The sequence below is a fragment of the Lissotriton vulgaris genome, chromosome 7, assembly GCF_964263255.1.
Source record: "Lissotriton vulgaris chromosome 7, aLisVul1.2, whole genome shotgun sequence".
Classification (NCBI taxonomy): Eukaryota; Metazoa; Chordata; class Amphibia; order Caudata; family Salamandridae; genus Lissotriton; species Lissotriton vulgaris.
The window spans coordinates 1,139,508,182-1,139,529,368 of record NC_141695.1 but is presented as its reverse complement, the minus strand read 5'-3'; the positions used below and the strand labels follow the sequence as shown (position 1 = coordinate 1,139,529,368).

The 21,187-nt window shown below is 49.7% G+C and overlaps 1 protein-coding gene across 1 annotated transcript in view; it reads left to right on the top strand.

Annotated features, from left to right (window-relative positions):
• Positions 1-21,187, top strand: part of BNIP1 (BCL2 interacting protein 1) — a 63,069-nt gene that overhangs the window by 24,487 nt on the left and 17,395 nt on the right. The window contains exons 4-5 of the mRNA XM_086931576.1: positions 2,224-2,325; positions 16,681-16,799. Of these exons, the coding sequence (XP_086787702.1) occupies positions 2,224-2,325; positions 16,681-16,799 (221 nt within the window). The remainder of the gene's footprint in view (positions 1-2,223; positions 2,326-16,680; positions 16,800-21,187) is intronic.

Below are 21,187 nucleotides of genomic sequence, written 5' to 3'. Positions count from 1 at the left end.
GGTCTAATTGACACAAATTAATAATTCAGCTTTGGAGATGGGAAGGGAGTGAAGAGTGCAGAATCACTTCTATTGCATTAGGGAATCTGTTTGGTATTTTCCATTTAAGGCCCACAGTTCTAGGCTATATAAGGTATCTAGAAGGTCAACAACAACTTTGTACTTTCCTTGATGAGGTAAATTCTCGAGAATAGCTTCTGCTCCCAATACACCTGATCATCTGAGCTATATGTTGTAAGGCTGAAGTTAGAATCACCAGTTATGATCAACAGAGTGTCATTGCGTGGTAAATGTAATTGCTGAATAACATCTAGAATCTCGATCACTCTGTGACGTTTCTCACTTCAAGCAGGCTTCTTAAGGTTCCAACCTTTGCAATTACCAGTAGCTGATAATGCGTCTGCCTTGAAAAGTACAAATCATGGTCCATGCATCTTTAATGCAGGTACTGTTTTTTTTTTATAATGACAAGTGTGAAACTAATGCACATCTCCTATGCATGCATGTTGATTTATTTAAAAAGTGCATATATACAAATATGGCTGTTTTGTGTTGTGTCCGCTCTTGTTGGCCCTCTTGAATTTACTACCTGCTGTCATCTTCTGTACCTTAAATCTACTCTGTTTCTGTCAAAGACTCTAGTACCTCTATGCTCCACCTGCTTTCTTGTATTTATGTCATGTCTGTTTAAATATAGTGCCCCTTCCTTCATACAAGTACTTCCTCCGACTTTCTACACCTGCATGTAACGAAGGTTGCACATCCAGTCTTCTCATAAGTTAAACTACCTCTTTCTGAACACTATCCCCACTCTTGCATTACCTAACCTGTCAGCCCTATTCAACAGTGCAATTACCATACTGTCTGAAATCCAGTATTAAACATTGAATAGCTGCGCTAACTAGTCAGATATCCATGATGGCAAACTGCTATTACAGGCAAGTAACCGGACCACCCTGTTTAACCTTTGTGTGGCCAGCTTGTATTTGGTTGAGAGACAAGAGGCACATAAGGAATACTTCGCTTTATGAAGAGGGATGATGCCTGCAGTTTCCATTGGACTTCAGTGATGGCATTTCTTTTCAGTAGAGTCCTAGATGGCAACCAACAAGTATTTTAGTTTATGAACGTTTTGGGAGTGGTCATTGAGGGATTGTATGAGATTGTGCATGCTGGAAATCCATTCATGAGGAAGAATTGCAAACTATTTTTTGATGACGATTGAATAATATTTTCCGCAAACTTGGTGGCAATGTAGGTGGCCACTATCCTACCCCATCTGTGCCATGATATCTTAATTTTGCAAATAGCAAAATCTAGGAAGATTCCCTTACATGGCGAATCACACAAGCAACAGTACCAGTATTCCTTCGCTTTTTACTTGAGGAAGGAACACGTTTTGCAGGTAAACATCTGGTTGTTATGAATATGCTGCATTCCATTCCGCAAACAGGCATAGTATGAAGACCAGGAGCTGGTACGAGGCAAGAAAATCCATTTCACAAATTCCTTTAGTTTTTGCGGAAAAATATGTAATATTTTTTCTTTTGTATCAGAGTATGTTTTTTGTTTGTTTTACTTAATCATATTCTCACTGGTTGGCATCGGTGATGTTGCTGAAGTATGGGGAGGTCCCTCTAATGAAAGAGCATTCCTGGGAGAGTTAGGATTAGGTGACCTTACCATAAGAACTGCACTATTACTACAGATGCAGCAGTGGTTTCATCATTCAAACTAATTAGTAGGTTAAATGCAAATCTCAAAGATTCTGCACTTTCATGGATAATGCAAACACAATGGAAACATTACAAGCATTTTGAAGAATATTTTTCATGCTTATGTGGAAAAGATTGTCCCATAATATGGAAGTTTATAGATTGATTTGACTGCACCAGGGGCTGCTCTAGGCTCATGGTGGCCCTGGGCAGGGAGCGCAGGTAGGGGGCCCCAGAAGAGGAGGTACGAGCGGGGCGGAGGGGGGTCAGGGTGTTTGGAAGTGGAACGGAGCCGGAGGCTGCCAAATCCCTGCCAGAGGCCGCCACGCAAATATGTATCCATCCTCCGAGGATTATTATATTAAGGATATATATTGGCGTGGTGGCCCCTGGGGTTGGGTGGCCCTGTGCAGGTGCACAGCTTGCACATGCCTAAGGCCGGCCCTGACTGCACCGATCTAAATAAAGAGCTAAGTGACAAAATGCAATATATATTTTTTTTTTCCAGCAATCAGACTGTGTGGAGGAAGGCGAACGTAGCGTGCAAGAATGCAATAGACAACTCCGAGAAGGATGAGTTGTTGCAAGGAGGCGATTTTGTCCGGCAGAGGTAAGGAGCAGTGTTCACATTGTGCCAAGTCATTGTGTTAGCGAGGTCACCCAACTTATCCCACCAATATCGCAAGTGAAGATACCAGCACAAACTTGCATTATTACAAGCCCCTGCCTTAAGTCTAAAATTAGTATTTCACTTGCTGTGCCAAAAAGGTGCTGTTGCCAGGTCTGTCCAAGAACGATTTTTTTGCTTTGGGTAGTTATAACTTCAATGCGATAATTAAATGAAGTACATCAGTTGTACAGTACTTTGTCTTTCGATAAGGCACTGTTGTTTTTAAAGAGATGGAAACCTAACTGTTGGACTTGGCCCTTTTCACAGACATTATTTCGCTTTTTGCTCCCCTAATTCCAGATGTCCCCCCTTGTACTGTAATTGTATAGGCCCTGAGAGGTTAAAATGCCCTGGGTTATATTAAAACTCATGCTCGATACAGGTGCTCACTTCCCCCAACATGGCTGCCACTGACCCCTGCTACTGCAGCGTGGTCTGATTAGGCGCACTCTAGTAGCCAGGAGCTGTCTGGAACCCTTAAACAATGTTGCCATACCAGCCTGCCAGCCTGCCCGTAGCTAGAATGAGGGAAGCTCCTGGAACCTTCCAGAATAGGGGAGGCACAACTGCCACTGCCAACTGCCAACTGACACTATATAAAGAAAGGGAGGGAAACTTTCTAGTCAGTTGGGGCATCACTGACCTGGTGAACCCACACAGGAGTTTAGGCGGGAGGGACTAGTTAGGAACCTATGCTACTGGGAGTGACAGGATTTAGGTGCTGCCTCTTAAGCTGGGTGAGGTGTCCTAAGCTAGCCCCCTGGTCTGGCACAGTGGTAGGGAACCCCAGGGACCATCTGCAGTGACTGAAGAGAAATTCTTCAGGCCTTCAACTAATCACCCCCCCCTCCCCAGTAACTTCAAGAAACAAGCAACCAAGGGAGCAGAGCCATCCAAGCGCCAAGAAGACTGCTTTCTGGGACCAGGTACTGGACTGTGCTGCCCTGTGCATCCCCTGCCTACAATTGGGCCAACCTGTATGTCCCTGACTGTACTGTGGGCCCAGTGCTGTAAATTGCTCCCAGCCTGCTCCTCCCTGTCCAGCGCTGTGTCAGAGACTGCCAGACTGGAAGTCGCCATTGCCCTGAGCCCTGCAGTGCCCCGGGGAGTGCTCCCACATCAAGTGCCTCGAGCGCTCTTGGCGCAGTGCTGTCCCCTTGCCCCCGTAGTACTCGGGTCAAGAGCACTGCCCCGGTGGACTCACCGCCACGTCGAGGGATCCCCTCAGAGGTTGTGTGGAACCCCCCTCGGCGGCCCCCGTATGCCAGGAGAGGGCCGCCGAAATCCTCAATAGGCCGCGTTGGGCCGGAAATCACCCTCTGCTTGGAGCCTAGGCGCCCGGGTGGAGCACTGCCTCGTCCTGTCACCCTCGGCGGCCCCCGTATGCCAGGAGAGGGCCGCCGCACCGCGCACGATAGGTCGCGCTAGGCCTGAAGCCTCCGAGGTCTGTGCCACCTGACGGGAGTGCCGCCGCGTCACCGGCCGCGGCCCCGCCTCAGCCGCGCAGCCATTGGCTGCCTGCCCGGGCCTTCCCTGCCGAGCCCCGGCACTCGGGGAAGCCCCATCTCGTTGCAGAGGGGGTCGTGGAGTCAGGAAGCCCCCTCCGTCCTGCGCCGCATGCGGCCCCTGCCTCGTCCTCAGCGCCGGTGCCCTGAAGCTGAGCTTGCACCGTGCTGGGACGAGTGAGGCCACGAGAGGGTTGGAACCCCCTCTCCACGATTGTATGTCGTTACAATGACTTCCCTAACAACGACTTCCCTTACATCGAGGTTTAAACCACAACCTCATCTAAACCACAATTTTTTTATCACGCATTCCTTTACCTGGTTTTTTTCAGTGAAGGGATGCGTTTAAAAAAAAATGCTTTCTAAGTAGTATCCCGATCCCCCCCACCTCTTTAAAACGATTTCCCCACACCTTAAAGTCAAACATGATCACCCACACACCCTATATACTAACCCCAACCCCTACAAACAAATCCCGAAGCCTCCCAACCCCTGTATTTTATCTCCTAACACTGTGCCCTCTTAACCTCTTAAAACGAATTCCGTCATTCTAAAAATAAACATGATTACCCTCAAACCCTATTAAATAAACCCCAACCCCTTAAATCTAACCCAAAACCCTCCACCAACTGTAAATTAACCTTTCTTACCTGTTCCTTTGCGACGCTACTCCGAACTCGCGATGGGAGGAAAGATCAGTATTCAAAATTGCGCAGCGGCTGTCTCTTTCTTCTTTGTACATTGTTTTCACCAGCCATTTTTAGGTCTCGGAACTGCGAACAGATTGCGAAGCAATCTGTCGTTCCGAGACTCTTTTGTAATCATTCTGGCTTTCAAGGAGTCAAGGGAGACAGACAAGTGAGGTGCACGCGCAACCTTGGAACTGGGATCAGGTCGCGCGCGCTTCCTGTCTCCCATGGCTCCTTGGAAGCAGACTCACACGAACGCACACACATACACATACAGACCCTCCCCCTACGCACATACACACACCCACCCACACACACTCACACACACACATACAGAACATCCCCCCCTCGCCGCAGCTCATGCGCACGCACACAGAGACACCCCCCCCCCCTTCCTACCTCGTCTCGGCGTGTCTTTGCGCTCCATGGTGACGTTCGCCAAATGAGGGTGAGCACTGGACAGACTGTCTTGCACAAGGACGGGCAGGTGCACAGTCGTCAACAGGCCCCCAACAAGTCACCGAGCACCTAAGGAGGGGCACCCTCTTTCAACAGGACACACCGGCTTGCCCCAATCGCGTGCCGTCCCTGCCTCTCAGATTACGTGCTAGTGCTCGTGCGCAGCCGCCGTTCACGGCTGTACGTTTTTGTGTCCCATAAAATGTGTCCTTCGAATATATTTGATTTAACGTTGCCACTAACGGGTTATGCTTTTTGGGTATTGAATGTATGTTTGTTTAATTTCACCACTTCATTCGTCTATAAACATGCGCTACTCCCCTTTGTCACTTGGGTCAGAGAAAAAAATAAAGATAATGTTTTGGTATTTTGTAAATGCCAAGTGCTAAGTGATTACGCCAACTCCATTTTGTACATTAATGCATCGTTGTGGTTACCGGTTCTATTATCACTTCAGCGTTTTCATATCGAGTCTTTTGTGGTAGTTTCGTCAACTTCTTTAAATTAGGGTCATTTTAAGAATGTGGGGGTCCTCGAACAAGAACTATACTTGGGGGAGGCTGTTCAGTTCAACTGTTTTATTTATACTGTTTTATTTATTCTAATGCAAGTAGCATGGTGCTAAACAACATTGAATTTTATGCGAAATGTTGTGACGCAGTCATCTATACACAGGAACTATAAACGTCCCTTTCCCGGAGGTGCCGTGCGGGGTTTAAGGCTTGGAACGTGTGCCCTCTGGGCAAACTTGCACATTTATGTAAAAGCCTGAGCTGTAACTTATCAAATATTTTACTTTGCGCACCCTCGTCCCCTTGCTTTATCCAGAAGTACATAGGGGCTTATTTACAAGCCCCTTGCTCTGCCGGTGCGCCACTTTTAATTGCGGGAAAAAGTGACTCAACGGTGGCGCAAGGGGCTTGTAAAAAGCCCCATAGTGTATATGTTTATACATTTTCGACTTGTTGTAGGATGCTAACCCACTTAGTGCAGATGAACCATAACCACTTAAGAAGATGTAGACAAAAACCTTCACATTCAATGTATTTTCCATATACTATGGCTTGCATAGTCTGATAATTACATTAGAAAAATTGGTCGTACTTTTCTGTATTTTCATCCGTTTGACCCAGCCTGCACGCGGTCGCACTTCCTTTTACATAGAAGATAGTAAAATGTCTTGCATCCCCACCACTGCCATGCACACACAGTCACCACCAGCTGAGTGCAGAGTGCTGAGTAGTGAGTAGTGAGTTTCCAGAGTGCAGAGTAGTGAGTGCAGAGTAGTGAGTAGTGAGTGCAGAGTAGTGAGTAGTGAGTGCAGAGTAGTGAGTAGTGAGTGCAGAGTAGTGAGTGCAGAGTAGTGAGTAGTGAGTAGTGAGTGCACAGTAGTGAGTAGTGAGTGCAGAGTAGTGAGTGCAGAGTAGTGAGTGCAGAGTAGTGAGTGCAGAGTAGTGAGTGCAGAGTAGTGAGTAGTGAGTGCACAGTAGTGAGTGCAGAGTAGTGAGTGCAGAGTAGTGAGTCGTGAGTGCCCAGTAGTGAATGCAGAGTAGTGAGTAGTGAGTGCAGAGTAGTGAGTGCAGAGTAGTGAGTAGTGAGTGCACAGTAGTGAGTAGTGAGTGCAGAGTAGTGAGTGCAGAGTAGTGAGTGCAGAGTAGTGAGTGCAGAGTAGTGAGTGCAGAGTAGTGAGTGCAGAGTAGTGAGTGCAGAGTAGTGAGTAGTGAGTGCAGAGTAGTGAGTGCAGAGTAGTGAGTGCAGAGTAGTGAGTGCAGAGTAGTGAGTGCAGAGTAGTGAGTAGTGAGTGCAGAGTAGTGAGTGCAGAGTAGTGAGTAGTGAGTGCACAGTAGTGAGTAGTGAGTGCACAGTAGTGAGTGCAGAGTAGTGAGTCGTGAGTGCACAGTAGTGAATGCAGAGTAGTGAGTAGTGAGTGCAGAGTAGTGAGTGCAGAGTAGTGAGTAGTGAGTGCACAGTAGTGAGTAGTGAGTGCAGAGTAGTGAGTAGTGAGTGCAGAGTAGTGAGTGCAGAGTAGTGAGTGCAGAGTAGTGAGTAGTGAGTGCAGAGTAGTGAGTAGTGAGTGCACAGTAGTGAGTGCAGAGTAGTGAGTAGTGAGTGCAGAGTAGTGAGTGCACAGTAGTGAGTAGTGAGTGCAGAGTAGTGAGTAGTGAGTGCAGAGTAGTGAGTGCAGAATAGTGAGTAGTGAGTGCAGAGTAGTGAGTGCACAGTAGTGAGTAGTGAGTGCAGAGTAGTGAGTAGTGAGTGCAGAGTAGTGAGTAGTGAGTGCAGAGTAGTGAGTGCAGAGTAGTGAGTAGTGAGTGCAGAGTAGTGAGTGCAGAGTAGTGAGTGCACAGTAGTGAGTGCAGAGTAGTGAGTCGTGAGTGCACAGTAGTGAGTGCACAGTAGTGAGTGCAGAGTAGTGAGTCGTGAGTGCACAGTAGTGAGTGCAGAGTAGTGAGTCGTGAGTGCACAGTAGTGAGTGCAGAGTAGTGAGTGCAGAGTAGTGAGTAGTGAGTGCACAGTAGTGAGTGCAGAGTAGTGAGTAGTGAGTGCACAGTAGTGAGTGCACAGTAGTGAGTGCAGAGTAGTGAGTCGTGAGTGCACAGTAGTGAGTGCAGAGTAGTGAGTCGTGAGTGCACAGTAGTGAGTGCAGAGTAGTGAGTGCAGAGTAGTGAGTAGTGAGTGCACAGTAGTGAGTGCAGAGTAGTGAGTAGTGAGTGCAGAGTAGTGAGTGCAGAGTAGTGAGTAGTGAGTGCAGAGTAGTGAGTAGTGAGTGCAGAGTAGTGAGTGCAGAGTAGTGAGTGCAGAGTAGTGAGTAGTGAGTGCAGAGTAGTGAGTGCAGAGTAGTGAGTAGTGAGTGCAGAGTAGTGAGTAGTGAGTGCAGAGTAGTGAGTAGTGAGTGCAGAGTAGTGAGTGCAGAGTAGTGAGTGCACAGTAGTGAGTAGTGAGTGCAGAGTAGTGAGTAGTGAGTGCAGAGTAGTGAGTAGTGAGTGCAGAGTAGTGAGTGCAGAGTAGTGAGTAGTGAGTGCAGAGTAGTGAGTGCAGAGTAGTGAGTAGTGAGTGCAGAGTAGTGAGTAGTGAGTGCACAGTAGTGAGTGCAGAGTAGTGAGTAGTGAGTGCACAGTAGTGAGTGCAGAGTAGTTAGTAGTGAGTGCACAGTAGTGAGTAGTGAGTGCAGAGTAGTGAGTGCAGAGTAGTGAGTAGTGAGTGCAGAGTAGTGAGTAGTGAGTGCAGAGTAGTGAGTGCAGAGTAGTGAGTGCAGAGTAGTGAGGGCAGAGTAGTGAGGGCAGAGTAGTGAGTGGTGAGTGCAGAGTAGTGAGTGCAGAGTAGTGAGTAGTGAGTGCAGAGTAGTGAGTGCAGAGTAGTGAGTGCAGAGTAGTGAGTGCAGAGTAGTGAGTGCAGAGTAGTGAGTGCAGAGTAGTGAGTGCAGAGTAGTGAGTAGTGAGTGCAGAGTAGTGAGTGCAGAGTAGTGAGTAGTGAGTGCAGAGTAGTGAGTAGTGAGTGCAGAGTAGTGAGTGCAGTGAGTAGTGAGTGCAGTGAGTAGTGAGTGCAGTGAGTAGTGAGTGCAGTGAGTAGTGAGTGCAGAGTAGTGAGTGCAGAGTAGTGAGTAGTGAGTGCAGAGTAGTGAGTAGTGAGTGCACAGTAGTGAGTAGTGAGTGCAGAGTAGTGAGTAGTGAGTGCAGAGTACAGAGTAGTGAGTGCAGAGTAGTGAGTGAGTGCAGAGTAGTGAGTGAGTGCAGAGTAGTGAGTGAGTGCAGAGTAGTGAGTGAGTGCAGAGTAGTGAGTGAGTGCACAGTAGTGAGTGAGTGCACAGTAGTGAGTGAGTGCAGAGTAGTGAGTGAGTGCACAGTAGTGAGTGCACAGTAGTGAGTGCACAGTAGTGAGTGAGTGCACAGTAGTGAGTAGTGAGTGCACAGTAGTGAGTAGTGAGTGCACAGTAGTGAGTAGTGAGTGCACAGTAGTGAGTAGTGAGTGCACAGTAGTGAGTAGTGAGTGCACAGTAGTGAGTGCACAGTAGTGAGTGCGCAGTAGTGAGTGCACAGTAGTGAGTGCAGAGTAGTGAGTATTGAGTGCAGAGTAGTGAGTAGTGAGTGCAGAGTAGTGAGTAGTGAGTGCAGAGTAGTGAGTGCAGAGTAGTGAGTGCAGAGTAGTGAGTGCAGAGTAGTGAGTGCAGAGTAGTGAGTGCAGAGTAGTGAGTGCAGAGCAGTGAGTGCAGAGCAGTGAGTGCAGAGCAGTGAGTGCAGAGCAGTGAGTGCAGAGCAGTGAGTGCAGAGCAGTGAGTGCAGAGCAGTGAGTGCAGAGCAGTGAGTGTGCAGGGTGAACAATTCCAATCCATACCACATCATTCCATTACACACCACATGCATACACTTCATAACACATGGCTAAAAGGCATTGCCATTTACAATGCCATTAGCTCTAACTCAAATAAATCCGAGACCTATTGCATTTCCAATGCTTGTTTTCGGATGTAACTGGCTGATCTGTTTGGCACAGTGGTGTTCATATGCTTGTATAGCAGGGCGCATCTCATCAGGCAGTGTATTGGTGGCAGTGCAGATGGATACATAACGTTCATGCATGTAAGTTAGTCCACACATTAATACAGCAGGCATGTTCATATGAGACGGTGCAGTGCGACCTATTGGGCAACAGTGTTTGGTGATTCAAATTGTTTAATTTCGGGAGGTTTACACAAAACGGGGGCGTTCTGCATACACGGAAATAGAGCAGGCAGTTTCTTCCTGATCAACGACGGAAGCGGAACTCCGTCTCGCCTGAACACTAGACCGAACCTGCCTTTACCACGCACATCCGTGGTTAAGGCTGCGTCGTTGTTCAGGCAAATCGTTCCTCTGCTTTCGTTACTCCGGAACTCGTTGTTCCGGAGTCGTTGTTCAGGATGTTTCCCCCTCTCCACCTTTGAAGCCGACGCAAGGGCCCTGGAGGGCCGAAGAATTGAGGTAACCCCCTGGGGAGGAGGGCGGTAGGCCGGGAGAGGCCCGAGGTCGCCCCTCCCCCGGGGTTCTCTGAGACTGGGCCCTGTTGGCCCCCCCCCCCCTTCGAATGTGCCTCACAAGAATGGATTTACAAGCCTGAAATGTTTAGCATGCACCGTATTTACAAGCCTGAAATGTTATAGTGCACCGTATTTACAGGCCTGAAATGTTTAGCGTGCACCGTATTTACAAGCCTGAAATGTTATAGTGCACCGTATTTACAAGCCTGAATTTAGAGGGAGATTCACTTCACTGTACTGAATTTTCTTGCAGAGGTGGGCTTCCATAGTTTTCTGATGATCTGATCTAGGTTGCAAGCCAACCGGAATTCACAAGAAGAAAGGCTTGTCACAAATAACTAAAGGTTGTGTTCTTTGGAGTTCCTTGTTGGACTGATAAGTACTTGCCGATATGTTTTATTACCTTGAAGGAAAAGCATTCATGAGAGGTTTGATGTGATATTTAAACGCATTACTATAGTCGCTTCTTGTAGGATCCTCCAGGTTAATACAGTCACCCCGTTGCCTGTCGGAGAGTTTGATACGACAAGGCGGGGTTAGTTAGTGTTTCACTGCTAGATAAGTGGGTTATGATTCGAAAGAAATGTTCACCCATTCGTAAGAAATGTAACCTGAAAGTGATTCATGAAATCTCTCAATGAAAGCTTACCTGAAATGCTGAAGAATTAATAATGCAACACTCTATTTGAAAGCCTATATAAAAGATCTTGATTCTTTCAAATACAACTACTGGTGTGGTCTCCATTATTGCGCCACTGTGTCTTACATTTGATGTGTGCGTTAAGTAGCTGCTTTACACGCAAGTCCCTGGCTGCCTTCCTGCTCGTGCCATGCTACCCCCTTGAGAGCTGGTGACCCCAGGTCTCACATTGCTGGCGAGCGGTGGGATCCAGGACCTGTAGCTACTTAACACCCTCCAGTGGGACAGGGTGTGCTGCAATTAATTGGACACCTATCGTGCTTCAAGCAAACCCAATTGCTCACCACTGTCTAGCCTGCAACAAAGTGTGGTGGACTAGTAGTGTTGCCCACATCCTAGAATTTTTTCTTCCAGGATATCTAGGTCCTCACCTGACAGAATGGAGTTCCAGCTGGCTGACCTTGATAAGTACACAGTAGTGCAGTTAAGGGAGTTTTGTCAGGGGATCGGGGTGCCTGTGGGGACGAGAGCTGTTAAAGAAGAGCTACGTGCCGCCTCGAGGGCATGGGTAAGGGCCCACCCAGAAGAGGAGGAAGAGGATGGGGAACAGGTCGCACACGGGGAGGCGGACACTCAGGAAGACCCAGGCCTACTCAACATTGACATGTCAGACAATGTATTGCCAGGAAGACGTTCCGGGGCGGGGAGTAGTGTATCTAGGGAGAGAAGGTCACCGCAGGAGTATGAGGACAGGAGGGAGGAGAGGCAATTGAAGTGGGAGCTTGTCAAGTTGAAGCACGAGAGGGAAAGAGAAAGGGAAGATAGAGAGTTTGCTTTGGAGAGAGAAAGGTTAGCAATGGAAGAAAGGAAGCTGGCATACAAGCTTCAGCTCAAAGAAATGGAGCTGAGAGCATTACAGATAGGTACGCCAGGAAGTCCTAATGGTGGCAGCGTACCCGAGGTTCGGGGGAGTGATCCTGAAGGGAGTGGTGCAGGGATCATCCGACCCAGCGAGGCGGGAGAGGTGAGGAGAAGCCCAGCTAGGTCCCAGGATAGTGATAGTGTTGTAGGGCTTCACATCCCATCTACAGGAGGGAGTGAGACAGGGAGGTGTCCCGAGGTGCCCCAACCGCAGTCACAGGGCCTGGAGAGTTTGGTAAGTGAACCCCAGGTTGGGAGCCTAGGCTGTCCTGTTGTGCCTTCCAGTAAAAGGAATCCTCTCGTGCCAGAAGAACCCGGAGCATCAGTAACCAGAGCTCCAGTGGTTCAGGGTTCTGACCAGTCGCAGGGTTTAGATCCTGGACTGGGGTCTCAGGTTCAGGAGTTGCCTGACCTGGAGGGTGGGGTACCTGTAATTAAGGTCCCTACCGAATTGACTTCCAGGGGTACCTCTCCCGGTGGGAGGGTGCGGAACTCTGGAAGGGGGTGCGGAGGGAGGAAGGACTCTCCTCTGTCACCGGCTCAGCCACAGGGCGCAGATCCCGGGTTGGGTGGCCAGGTTGAGGGTTTGCCGGACCTGGCGGGTGGGACATCTGTAATCAGAGTCCCCCCGGATGTGACTCTCCGGGGTACTTATCCGGTTAGGAGGGTGCAGAACTCTGGGAGGGAGTGCAGGGGGAGGGAGGACTCGCCCCTGTCACCAGTTCAACCTAAGGGTCTAGACTCTAGGTTGGGAAGGAGAGTGGTCAAATGGTACTACGGGCCTGGGGCTACTGCCCCCCACTCTGAGAGAGAGTTAGGGCCAAAGACTTTTGAACTGTCTAGAGGCCAGTCCTGGCCACATCCCACTAGGGAACACCAGTGGGGTGGTTTGAATGGTGAAGAGCTGGCAGATGCCATGGAAGTAACAGGCCTGCGTCCACCTTTTTTCGCCCCAAGCAGGGAAGACCATCAAGGTGATGATCGGTCTACCCTGGCTTTTGGCTGGGGGGAGTTGTGTTGGACTTGGCCCTTTTCACAGAAATGTTTTCGCTTTTTGCTCCCCTAATTCCAGATGTCCCCCCTTGTACTGTAATTGTATAGGCCCTGAGAGGTTAAAATGCCCTGGGTTATATTAAAACCCATGCTAGATACAGGCGCTCACTTCCCCCAACATGGCTGCCTCTGACCCCTGCTACTGCAGCGTGGTCTGATTAGGCGCACTCTAGTAGCCAGGAACTGGCTGGAACCCTTAAACAATGTTGCCATAACAGCCTGCCAGCCTGCCCATAGCTAGAATGAGGGAAGCTCCTGGAACCTTCCAGAATAGGGGAGGCACCAACCGCCACTGCCAACTGCCAACTGACACTATATAAAGAAAGGGAGGGAAACTTTCTAGTCAGTTGGGGCATTACTGACCTGGGGAACCCACACAGGAGTTTAGGCGGGAGGGCCTAGTGAGGAACCTAGGCTACTGGGAGTGACAGGATTTAGTTGCTGCCTCTTAAGCTGGGTGAGGTGTCCTAATCTAGCCCCCTGATCTGGCCCAGTGGTAGGGAACCCCAGGGACCATCTGCAGTGACTGAAGAGAAATTCTTCAGGCCTTCAACTCATCACCCCCCCCCCCTCCCCAGTAACTTCAAGAAACAAGCAACCAAGGGCGCAGAGCCATCCAAGCGCCAAGAAGACTGCTTTCTGGGACCAGGTACTGGACTGTGCTGCACTGCGCATCCCCTGCCTACAATTGGGTCAACCTGTATGTCCCTGACTGTACTGTGGGCCCAGCACTGTAAATTGCTCCCAGCCTGCTCCTCCCTGCCCAGCGCTGTGTCAGAGACTGCCAGACTGGAAGTCGCCATTGCCCTGAGCCCTGCAGTGCCCCGGGGAGTGCCCCCACATTGATTGCCTCGAGCGCTCTTGGCACAGTGCTGTCCCCTTGCCCCCGTAGTACTCGGGGAGTCAAGAGCACTGCCCCGGTGGACTCACCGCCACGTCGAGGGACCCCCTCAGAGGTTGTGTGGAACCCCCCTCGGCGGCCCCGTATGCCAGGAGAGGGCCGCCGGAATCCTCAATAGGCCGCGTTGGGCCGGAAATCACCCTCTGCTTGGAGCCTAGGCGCCCGGGTGGAGCACTGCCTCGTCCTGTCACCCTCGGCGGCCCCCGTATGCCAGGAGAGGGCCGCCGCACCGCGCACGATAGGCCGCGCTAGGCCTGAAGCCTCCGAGGCCTGTGCCACCTGACGGGAGTGCCGCCGCGTCACCGGCCGCGGCCCCGCCTCAGCCGCGCAGCCATTGGCTGCCTGCCCGGGCCTTCCCTGCCGAGCCCCGGCACTCGGGGAAGCCCCATCTCGTTGCAGAGGGGGCCGTGGAGTCCGGAGACTGCCAGACTGGAAGTCGCCATTGCCCTGAGCCCTGCAGTGCCCCGGGGAGTGCCCCCACATCGATTGCCTCGAGCGCTCTTGGCGCAGTGCTGTCCCCTTGCCCCCGTAGTACTCGGGGAGTCAAAGCACTGCCCCGGTGGACTCACCGCCACGTTGAGGGATCCCCTCAGAGGTCGTGTGGAACCCCCCTCGGCGGCCCCCGTATGCCAGGAGAGGGCCGCCGCACCGCGCACGATAGGCCGCGCTAGGCCTGAAGCCTCCGAGGCCTGTGTCACCTGACGGGAGCGCTGCTGCGTCACCGGCCGTGCCCCCGCCTCACCCGCGCAGCCATTGGCTGCCTGCCCGGGCCTTCCCTGCCGAGCCCCGGCACTCGGGGAAGCCCCATCTCGTTGCAGAGGGGGTCGTGGAGTCCGGAAGCCCCCTCCGTCCTGCGCCGCATGCGGCCCCTGCCTCGTCCCCAGCGCCGATGCCCTGAAGCTGAGCCTGCACCGCGCTGGGACGAGTGAGGCCACAAGAGGGTTGGAACCCACTCTCCACCTTTGAAGCCGACGCAAGGGCCCTGGAGGGCCGAAGAAGTGAGGTAACCCCCTGGGGAGGAGGGCGGTAGGCCGGGAGAGGCCCGAGGTCGCCCCTCCCCCGGGGTTCTCTAAGACTGGGCCCTGTTGCCCCCTCCCCCCCCTTCGAATGTGCCTCACAAGAATGGATTTACAAGCCTGAAATGTTTAGCGTGCACCGTATTTACAAGCCTGAAATGTTATAGTGCACAGTATTTACAAGCCTGAAATGTTTAGCGTGCACCGTATTTACAAGCCTGAAATGTTATAGTGCACCGTATTTACAAGCCTGAATTGAGAGGGAGATTCACTTCACTGTACTGAATTTTCTTGCAGAGGTGGGCTTCCATAGTTTTCTGATGATCTGATCAAGGTTGCAAGCCAACCGGAATTCACAAGAAGAAAGGCTTGTCACAAATAACTAAAGGTTGTGTTCTTTGGAGTTCCTTGTTGGACTGATAAGTACTTGCCGATATGTTTTATTACCTTGAAGGAAAAGCATTCATGAGAGGTTTGATGTGATATTTAAACGCATTACTATAGTCGCTTCTTGTAGGATCCTCCAGGTTAATACAGTCACCCCGTTGCCTGTCAGAGAGTTTGATACGACAGGCCGGGTTAGTTAGTGTTTCACTGCTAGATAAGTGGGTTATGATTCGAAAGAAATGTTCACCCATTCATAAGAAATGTAGCCTGAACGTGATTCATGAAATGTCTCAATGAAATGCTTACCTGAAATGCTGAAGAATTAATAATGCAACGCTCTATTTGAAAGCCTATATAAAAGATCTTGATTCTTTCAAATACAACTACTGGTTTGGTCACCATTATTGCGCCACTGTGTCTTACATTGGATGTGTGCGTTAAGTAGCTGCTTTACACGCAAGCCCCTGGCTGTCTTCCGGCTCGTGCCATGCTACCCCCCTTGAGAGCTGGTGACCCCAGGTCTCACACTAACTTATAAACCCTATAGAGACTGTGTTTGCGCTAAAAACAGTTCATTCACAGGGCTTGCAAGTAAATGAAAGATTAGTATCAAGAACAGCACGAGACTGCAGTTTACAGTAGAGTACCAGAGGGGACAGTTGATCAATCGAGCTATACAAAGGTTGTTCACAGAATAACACATCGAAGCTTTGCAGTAAATGCAAAATACTACATCACGATTGACTGCATTTTCATAGACTCCAGCAGCTTTCATTATTTAAACCACCCTGAAGGTTGATGCCGCATATTTGTAAGGTTCACTTTCAGTACTTGAACTAGGGTGTGCTGTAATGGGAGATTCTCATATGAGAGTGCTCTTCAATTGGAGTGTAGATTGTGGGGGTCTGAAGGGATGTGTTTTCACTACCTGGTAGAAAATAAGGCTCTTTCAGTGCATGCACGTTCCAGCAGAGTATGATCTGATACCCTTGTGTCAATCGCTTATTTCTGAGAGTTGTTACAGGCTTCAGCATTGCTGTAGACAACATCTTAGGTGCACTTTATTGACTTTGATTTTTGGAAGTGTTTGCGGAATTGTCGATTGTATGAGATGATACAATGTTCCTTGTCTAAGGTACATTGTTTTATATGTCATATATTGCAGCACTTTTCTCCGGTCACCTTTTACAGACATGTCTTCTCTCGTACGTCCCTTGTATTTGTTTCTCTTCCTTAACTTGGTACCTACCATCCTTAACTGTCCATTCCCTGCTCTCCCTCGCCATTCTCTCCCTCGACCCTAGCTTGTACCTTCTCTCGCCACCCCCTCCCTCTCTTGACTTTTGCATCTCCCGCCCTCACTCGGCTCTCTCCTCCAGTCCTATCTCGACTCCCTCCGCTTGGCCCCTTTTACCTCCTCCTGCATCCTCAGCACCCTTCTGCCCCTCCTGTTGTCTATCAGATTTCCATTCCCTCTGTTTTTGCTCTGTTCTTCTGCTGGGCGTTCCCACTGTTCTCTCTCTTACCGTCCCTATTCTATTTCTACATGTGCAGAATGTGCTGATCTGTTCACTTATCACTCAACTCTTTTCTTGTACCCTCTTAATGATTGTTCTAGACCGTCGCCTAGCTTCTTCTGTATCCTTTTGGTTCCTTGTGTTTAGTTCTCTCCCAACATTCTATTTCTCATGCTGGTTTCCTACGTTTCAGAAAAACAACAAAGGAAAATTTGGCTGAGTCCGCCAGCGATATCACTGAAAGCCTGATGAGTATCAGCAAGATGATGTCCCAGCAGGTCTACCAGAGTGAAGAGACCGTGCAGACGCTGGGTATGTAATGCCATGGTGTGAGAGAAGGTGTGACCACTTGCTATGGTAATGTTGTAGGAGACTGGGCTGGCACTACATACAGTACTGTTGTACTTCAGGGTTGTAATGGTACAGAATACTTCTGTTCGTTATCCTCAGGTGGAAACATAGCGAGCGTCTCATGGATGGTAGTGTCATATTCTTCTTCAGTGTATGGGTGGGTTTGGAACTTTCAGGAACTTCATCTATGTGTTTTTCTATAACGTCACATTTTTCTGCATTAACTGGGTAAAAGGGGAATTCAGAGAATGTGTGCAGAGGTCTATGCATCATTATAAGATTTAAATGAAAATTATTTGTCTGGTTCAGCAGATCTGCTGCCAAATTTGGTATGCCTCAGAAAGAGGTGAAATGCGGCACCTCTACAAACAAAAGGAGCAAGTTAGTTCATATGGAGCTGATTCCATATTGCATGGTGCTGGAACACCATTGTCATAATCAGCTTTATTCGGTGATATATATATGATCATAAAAGCACATTAAAAATTGCGTTAAAAAATAGCACAGCACAGTCAAAACACATAGAAAGTATCACATTCAGGCTCACTGTATTTAAGCCTCTAAAAGAGTAAATATAAAAGCAATCCTGGAAAATTGTTCTTGGTCAAATATCAAATTGCCATCATAATTTCATTAGAGCCAACCGGATCTATACTCCACGATTGAAAAATAAATCGATGCCAATACACAGTTCACAATGCATATTTCTTCCGCCATTTCAGTTCTTGAGTAATACATTTCAGGACTGAGGAACATATTGCAGGGGACCCAAGGTGCTGTAGGAAGATCAAACCCTCTTGGTACAAGTGTATGAAAAGTTCCTCCGCTGAGAATGAAACGGATGAACCATATTCTAAAAGAAGCGTACAAGGTGCAAAATAAGATAAAGTTCCTGGTTGACTGACAGGACATCCCACTGCATGGTCTTCATGGTAGCGGCACAAACCAAGTGTCTGTAACAGGAAAGGCCACTGGACAATGTATCCTATTAACTGTTAACCGTTTAAGATAGAATCTAAGTGATGGCACCTGTATCCTGGTTAGGTATGGCTCCATGCCTTGAGTAGTTGAGGGTAGCACGTATGATTGAACCATAATCATATCAAGGGCTTTCATAATCCTAGTATTCTCTTTATGTGCAAAACCCGTTTTCTTGACCAGCTCCGTAGAGTGTGAGTTAATATTGCCCAAGCTTTCAAAAAGACTTCTTAGTTTTAAATCTCGGAGGATGTTTTTAACATATTACTTTGAGCAAGACAGTCCTCCACTATTCTACATGTAAAGCACAGGGGCATATTTAATGACACTCTTCACCCCCAAAACCCTGACCACATAACACCTGTCAAAAAACGGTCTCAGGTGGTGTTTCTGTCCCGTTGGTCAGATATCACCTCTGACCGTTTGATCACACAGGAGGGATACTGTCTGGAACTCACTCAAACAACACCAAACGTGTGTCCCCACAATATAGAATGGCCACAGAACATTTGCGACTCCTTCAGGAGGAGGTACAGGGCCTTCTCGACAAAGGGACCGAAGAGCTGGTTCCGCAATTACACTGTGCCAAAAGGGTCTATTCCTTGTACTTTCTTAACTGCAAAATAAGACTGCTCCCTCTGACCTATTCTCGATCTCGGGCCCCTCTAATACATTCTGTTGGAGCACTTCAACATGGTGACTCCACAAGACGTCATACCACTACTCCTGAAAGGTGACTTCATGATCGCCCTCGATCTGAAGGATGCCTACTTCCACATACCCACCCACCCACCCACCAGGTGCGGCCGGTCCATTGGGGCTGAGGGGCCATGCCTCTCCACCTTTTGCCCCTCACGAACAGTGTCTGTCAGGCTGCACAGTGGTTTACTTTCAGTTCAAGCAGCCAGGAGCAGCCAGGAGCCAGACATGCGCAAAATGCGCAGGCTCTTGGCTGCCTGAGCTGAACTTTGCTGGGCTGAGAAGTCACATCTCCTATGGGCGTGACGGCCTCAGCTTACGAAAGGTCCCTGAGGCCCTCCCATCAGTGATGAGAGGTAGCGTCACTGATTGCCTCACACCTGGGCGCTTGAGTTTTAAGCCCTGAAGCGCCCAGAGTTGAGTGTCAATCAGTGACACTTCATCACAGAGTGGGGTGGGGTCAGCAGTCCCACTGACCCCATCCCACTCTGTGATGACGTTGAGACTGCTGCCTTTCCTCATTGGCTGACCTTAGGTCAGCCAATGAGGGAAAGCAGCAGACCCAAGCCTCCTGGAACCTCCTAGGCAGAGCGGGCTGCAGGTAAGTGTGTTTTGTTTTCTATTAAATTAATGTTTGGTGCGTGCCTGCTTGTATGTAATGAATGTTTGGTAAACAGTGTTGTGAATGGGTGTATTTGTGTGTGTGTGTGTGTGTGTTTGCGCGTGCGTGTGTGAATGCCTGGCTGTGAGTGTTGTGTATGTGTGCGTCCTGCCCGCTCTCCTCCCTCCAAAACGTACCGGCCTCCATTGCCATCCACCCAGTGCATTGATGATGCCTGAGGTTTTGCAGTCCTAATCTGTATTGCTCATCGGTGCATTGCTCGCTTGTGAAGCTTAGACCATATTTGTATTGCTCGTTTGTGCAGTTGTTATAGAAGCGCTCACATCACTGATTTAAAAACAATTGTTAGTACCTGATTGTGCCGGTGCCACTGGCCACAGCGTATTCCTACTTTGTGCCCCATCCTGTTTCGGTTTTGCTTTTGCTGCCATCTTGTTGTTGTGCCTCGGAGCCCGTCCTCTCCACCCCGCTCCCGCCTCCCAGCTGCTCCTCCCTCGCTCCGCCCCCTCCAATATCCACTTATGTCAGATGCATTTGCGCGCAGCGGACGCGCCCCATGTGCGCCGAAGGTGCGCCAAAGGTAAGCCCGTCTACGCCCGTCCGCGCCTGGACGGCGCCCAGCGCCAGACCTCCTGGTCCCGGCACACTCCTCTCCACCCGCATAACCTACGACTCCGCCACCCTATCAGCACTCAACTCCGGCCGTTTCCCAGACTGCTACCAAGCCGCCCCAGGACACACCCATGGTCCCTTCACCTGTCACTCCTGCAAGTTCGACTGCATCAATTCCCACACCAAATCCACAGATTCCAATCAAAGCACTAACACTAACCACCTGAAGTGCATCCTACTCAACACCCGCTTGGTCCACAGACACGCCATTGAACTTTGGAACCTACTCGACACCACTTCGCCGGACGTCGCCTTCCTTACCGAAACCTGGATGAACGCCTCATCAGCGCCCGACATCGCCATTGCCATCCCGAACGGCTACAAGATCATCCCAAAGGACCGCATCAACCAAATAGGAGGAGGAATCGACATCGTCCATAAGAACACCATCCGCATCACGACCAGTTCCGATGACAACCTCACAACCGCCGAACACCTTCACTTCCAGATCCACACCGACCCTAAGACCACACTCAGGGGCACCCTCATCTATAGACAACCCGGACCCCGCTCACAATTCAGCGAAGACATCACTGACTTCATCAGCCCCCACACCCTCCCCTCCGAGGACTACATCCTACTGGGAGACCTCAACTTCCACCTGGAAAAGAACAACGACAGCAACACCACCACCCTTTTGGACAACCTCGCCAATCTCGGACTCAAACAACTTGTTGACACCCCCACCCACTTTGCCGGGCACACGCTCGGCCCAATCTTCACCTCCATCAAGCACATCTCCTTTAATCACACCACAGCTCTCCATTGGACGGACCACAGCTGCGTCCACTTCAACTACAAAAAGACTACGACCCACAACCACCCACAACCAATTCCCCGGAGAAACTGGAATAAAATTACCACCGACCAGCTCTTCACATCGCTCCACCAAAATCCTCCTGCAAAATCATCGGACCCAAACCAAGCAGCCACCAACCTCACACAATGGATCACCCACAGCGCGGACGAATTAGCACCCTTGAAAAACCATCAAATCAAGCAAGGCAGCAAAAAAGCCCCCTGGTTTAATGATGACCTTAAGAAATCCAAGAAGATCTGTCGCACACTCGAGAAAGCCTGGCGAAAAAACCCAACCACTGACAACATGACCACCTTCAAGAACGCCACTCGCAAACACCACCAACTGATCCGATCCACCAAGAAATCAGCATTCAAGGATCGACTCGACAACAACGCCCACAACAGCAAAGAACTATTCAACATCGTCAAAGAATTTACCAACCCCACCGCCGGCACCAACGACATCATTCCATCCCAAGACCTCTGTGACTCTCTAGCCTCGTTCTTCCACAACAAAATCGCTGACCTACATAACAGCTTTGGAGACCAGCCCACCCCACCTACCTCCGAACTATAA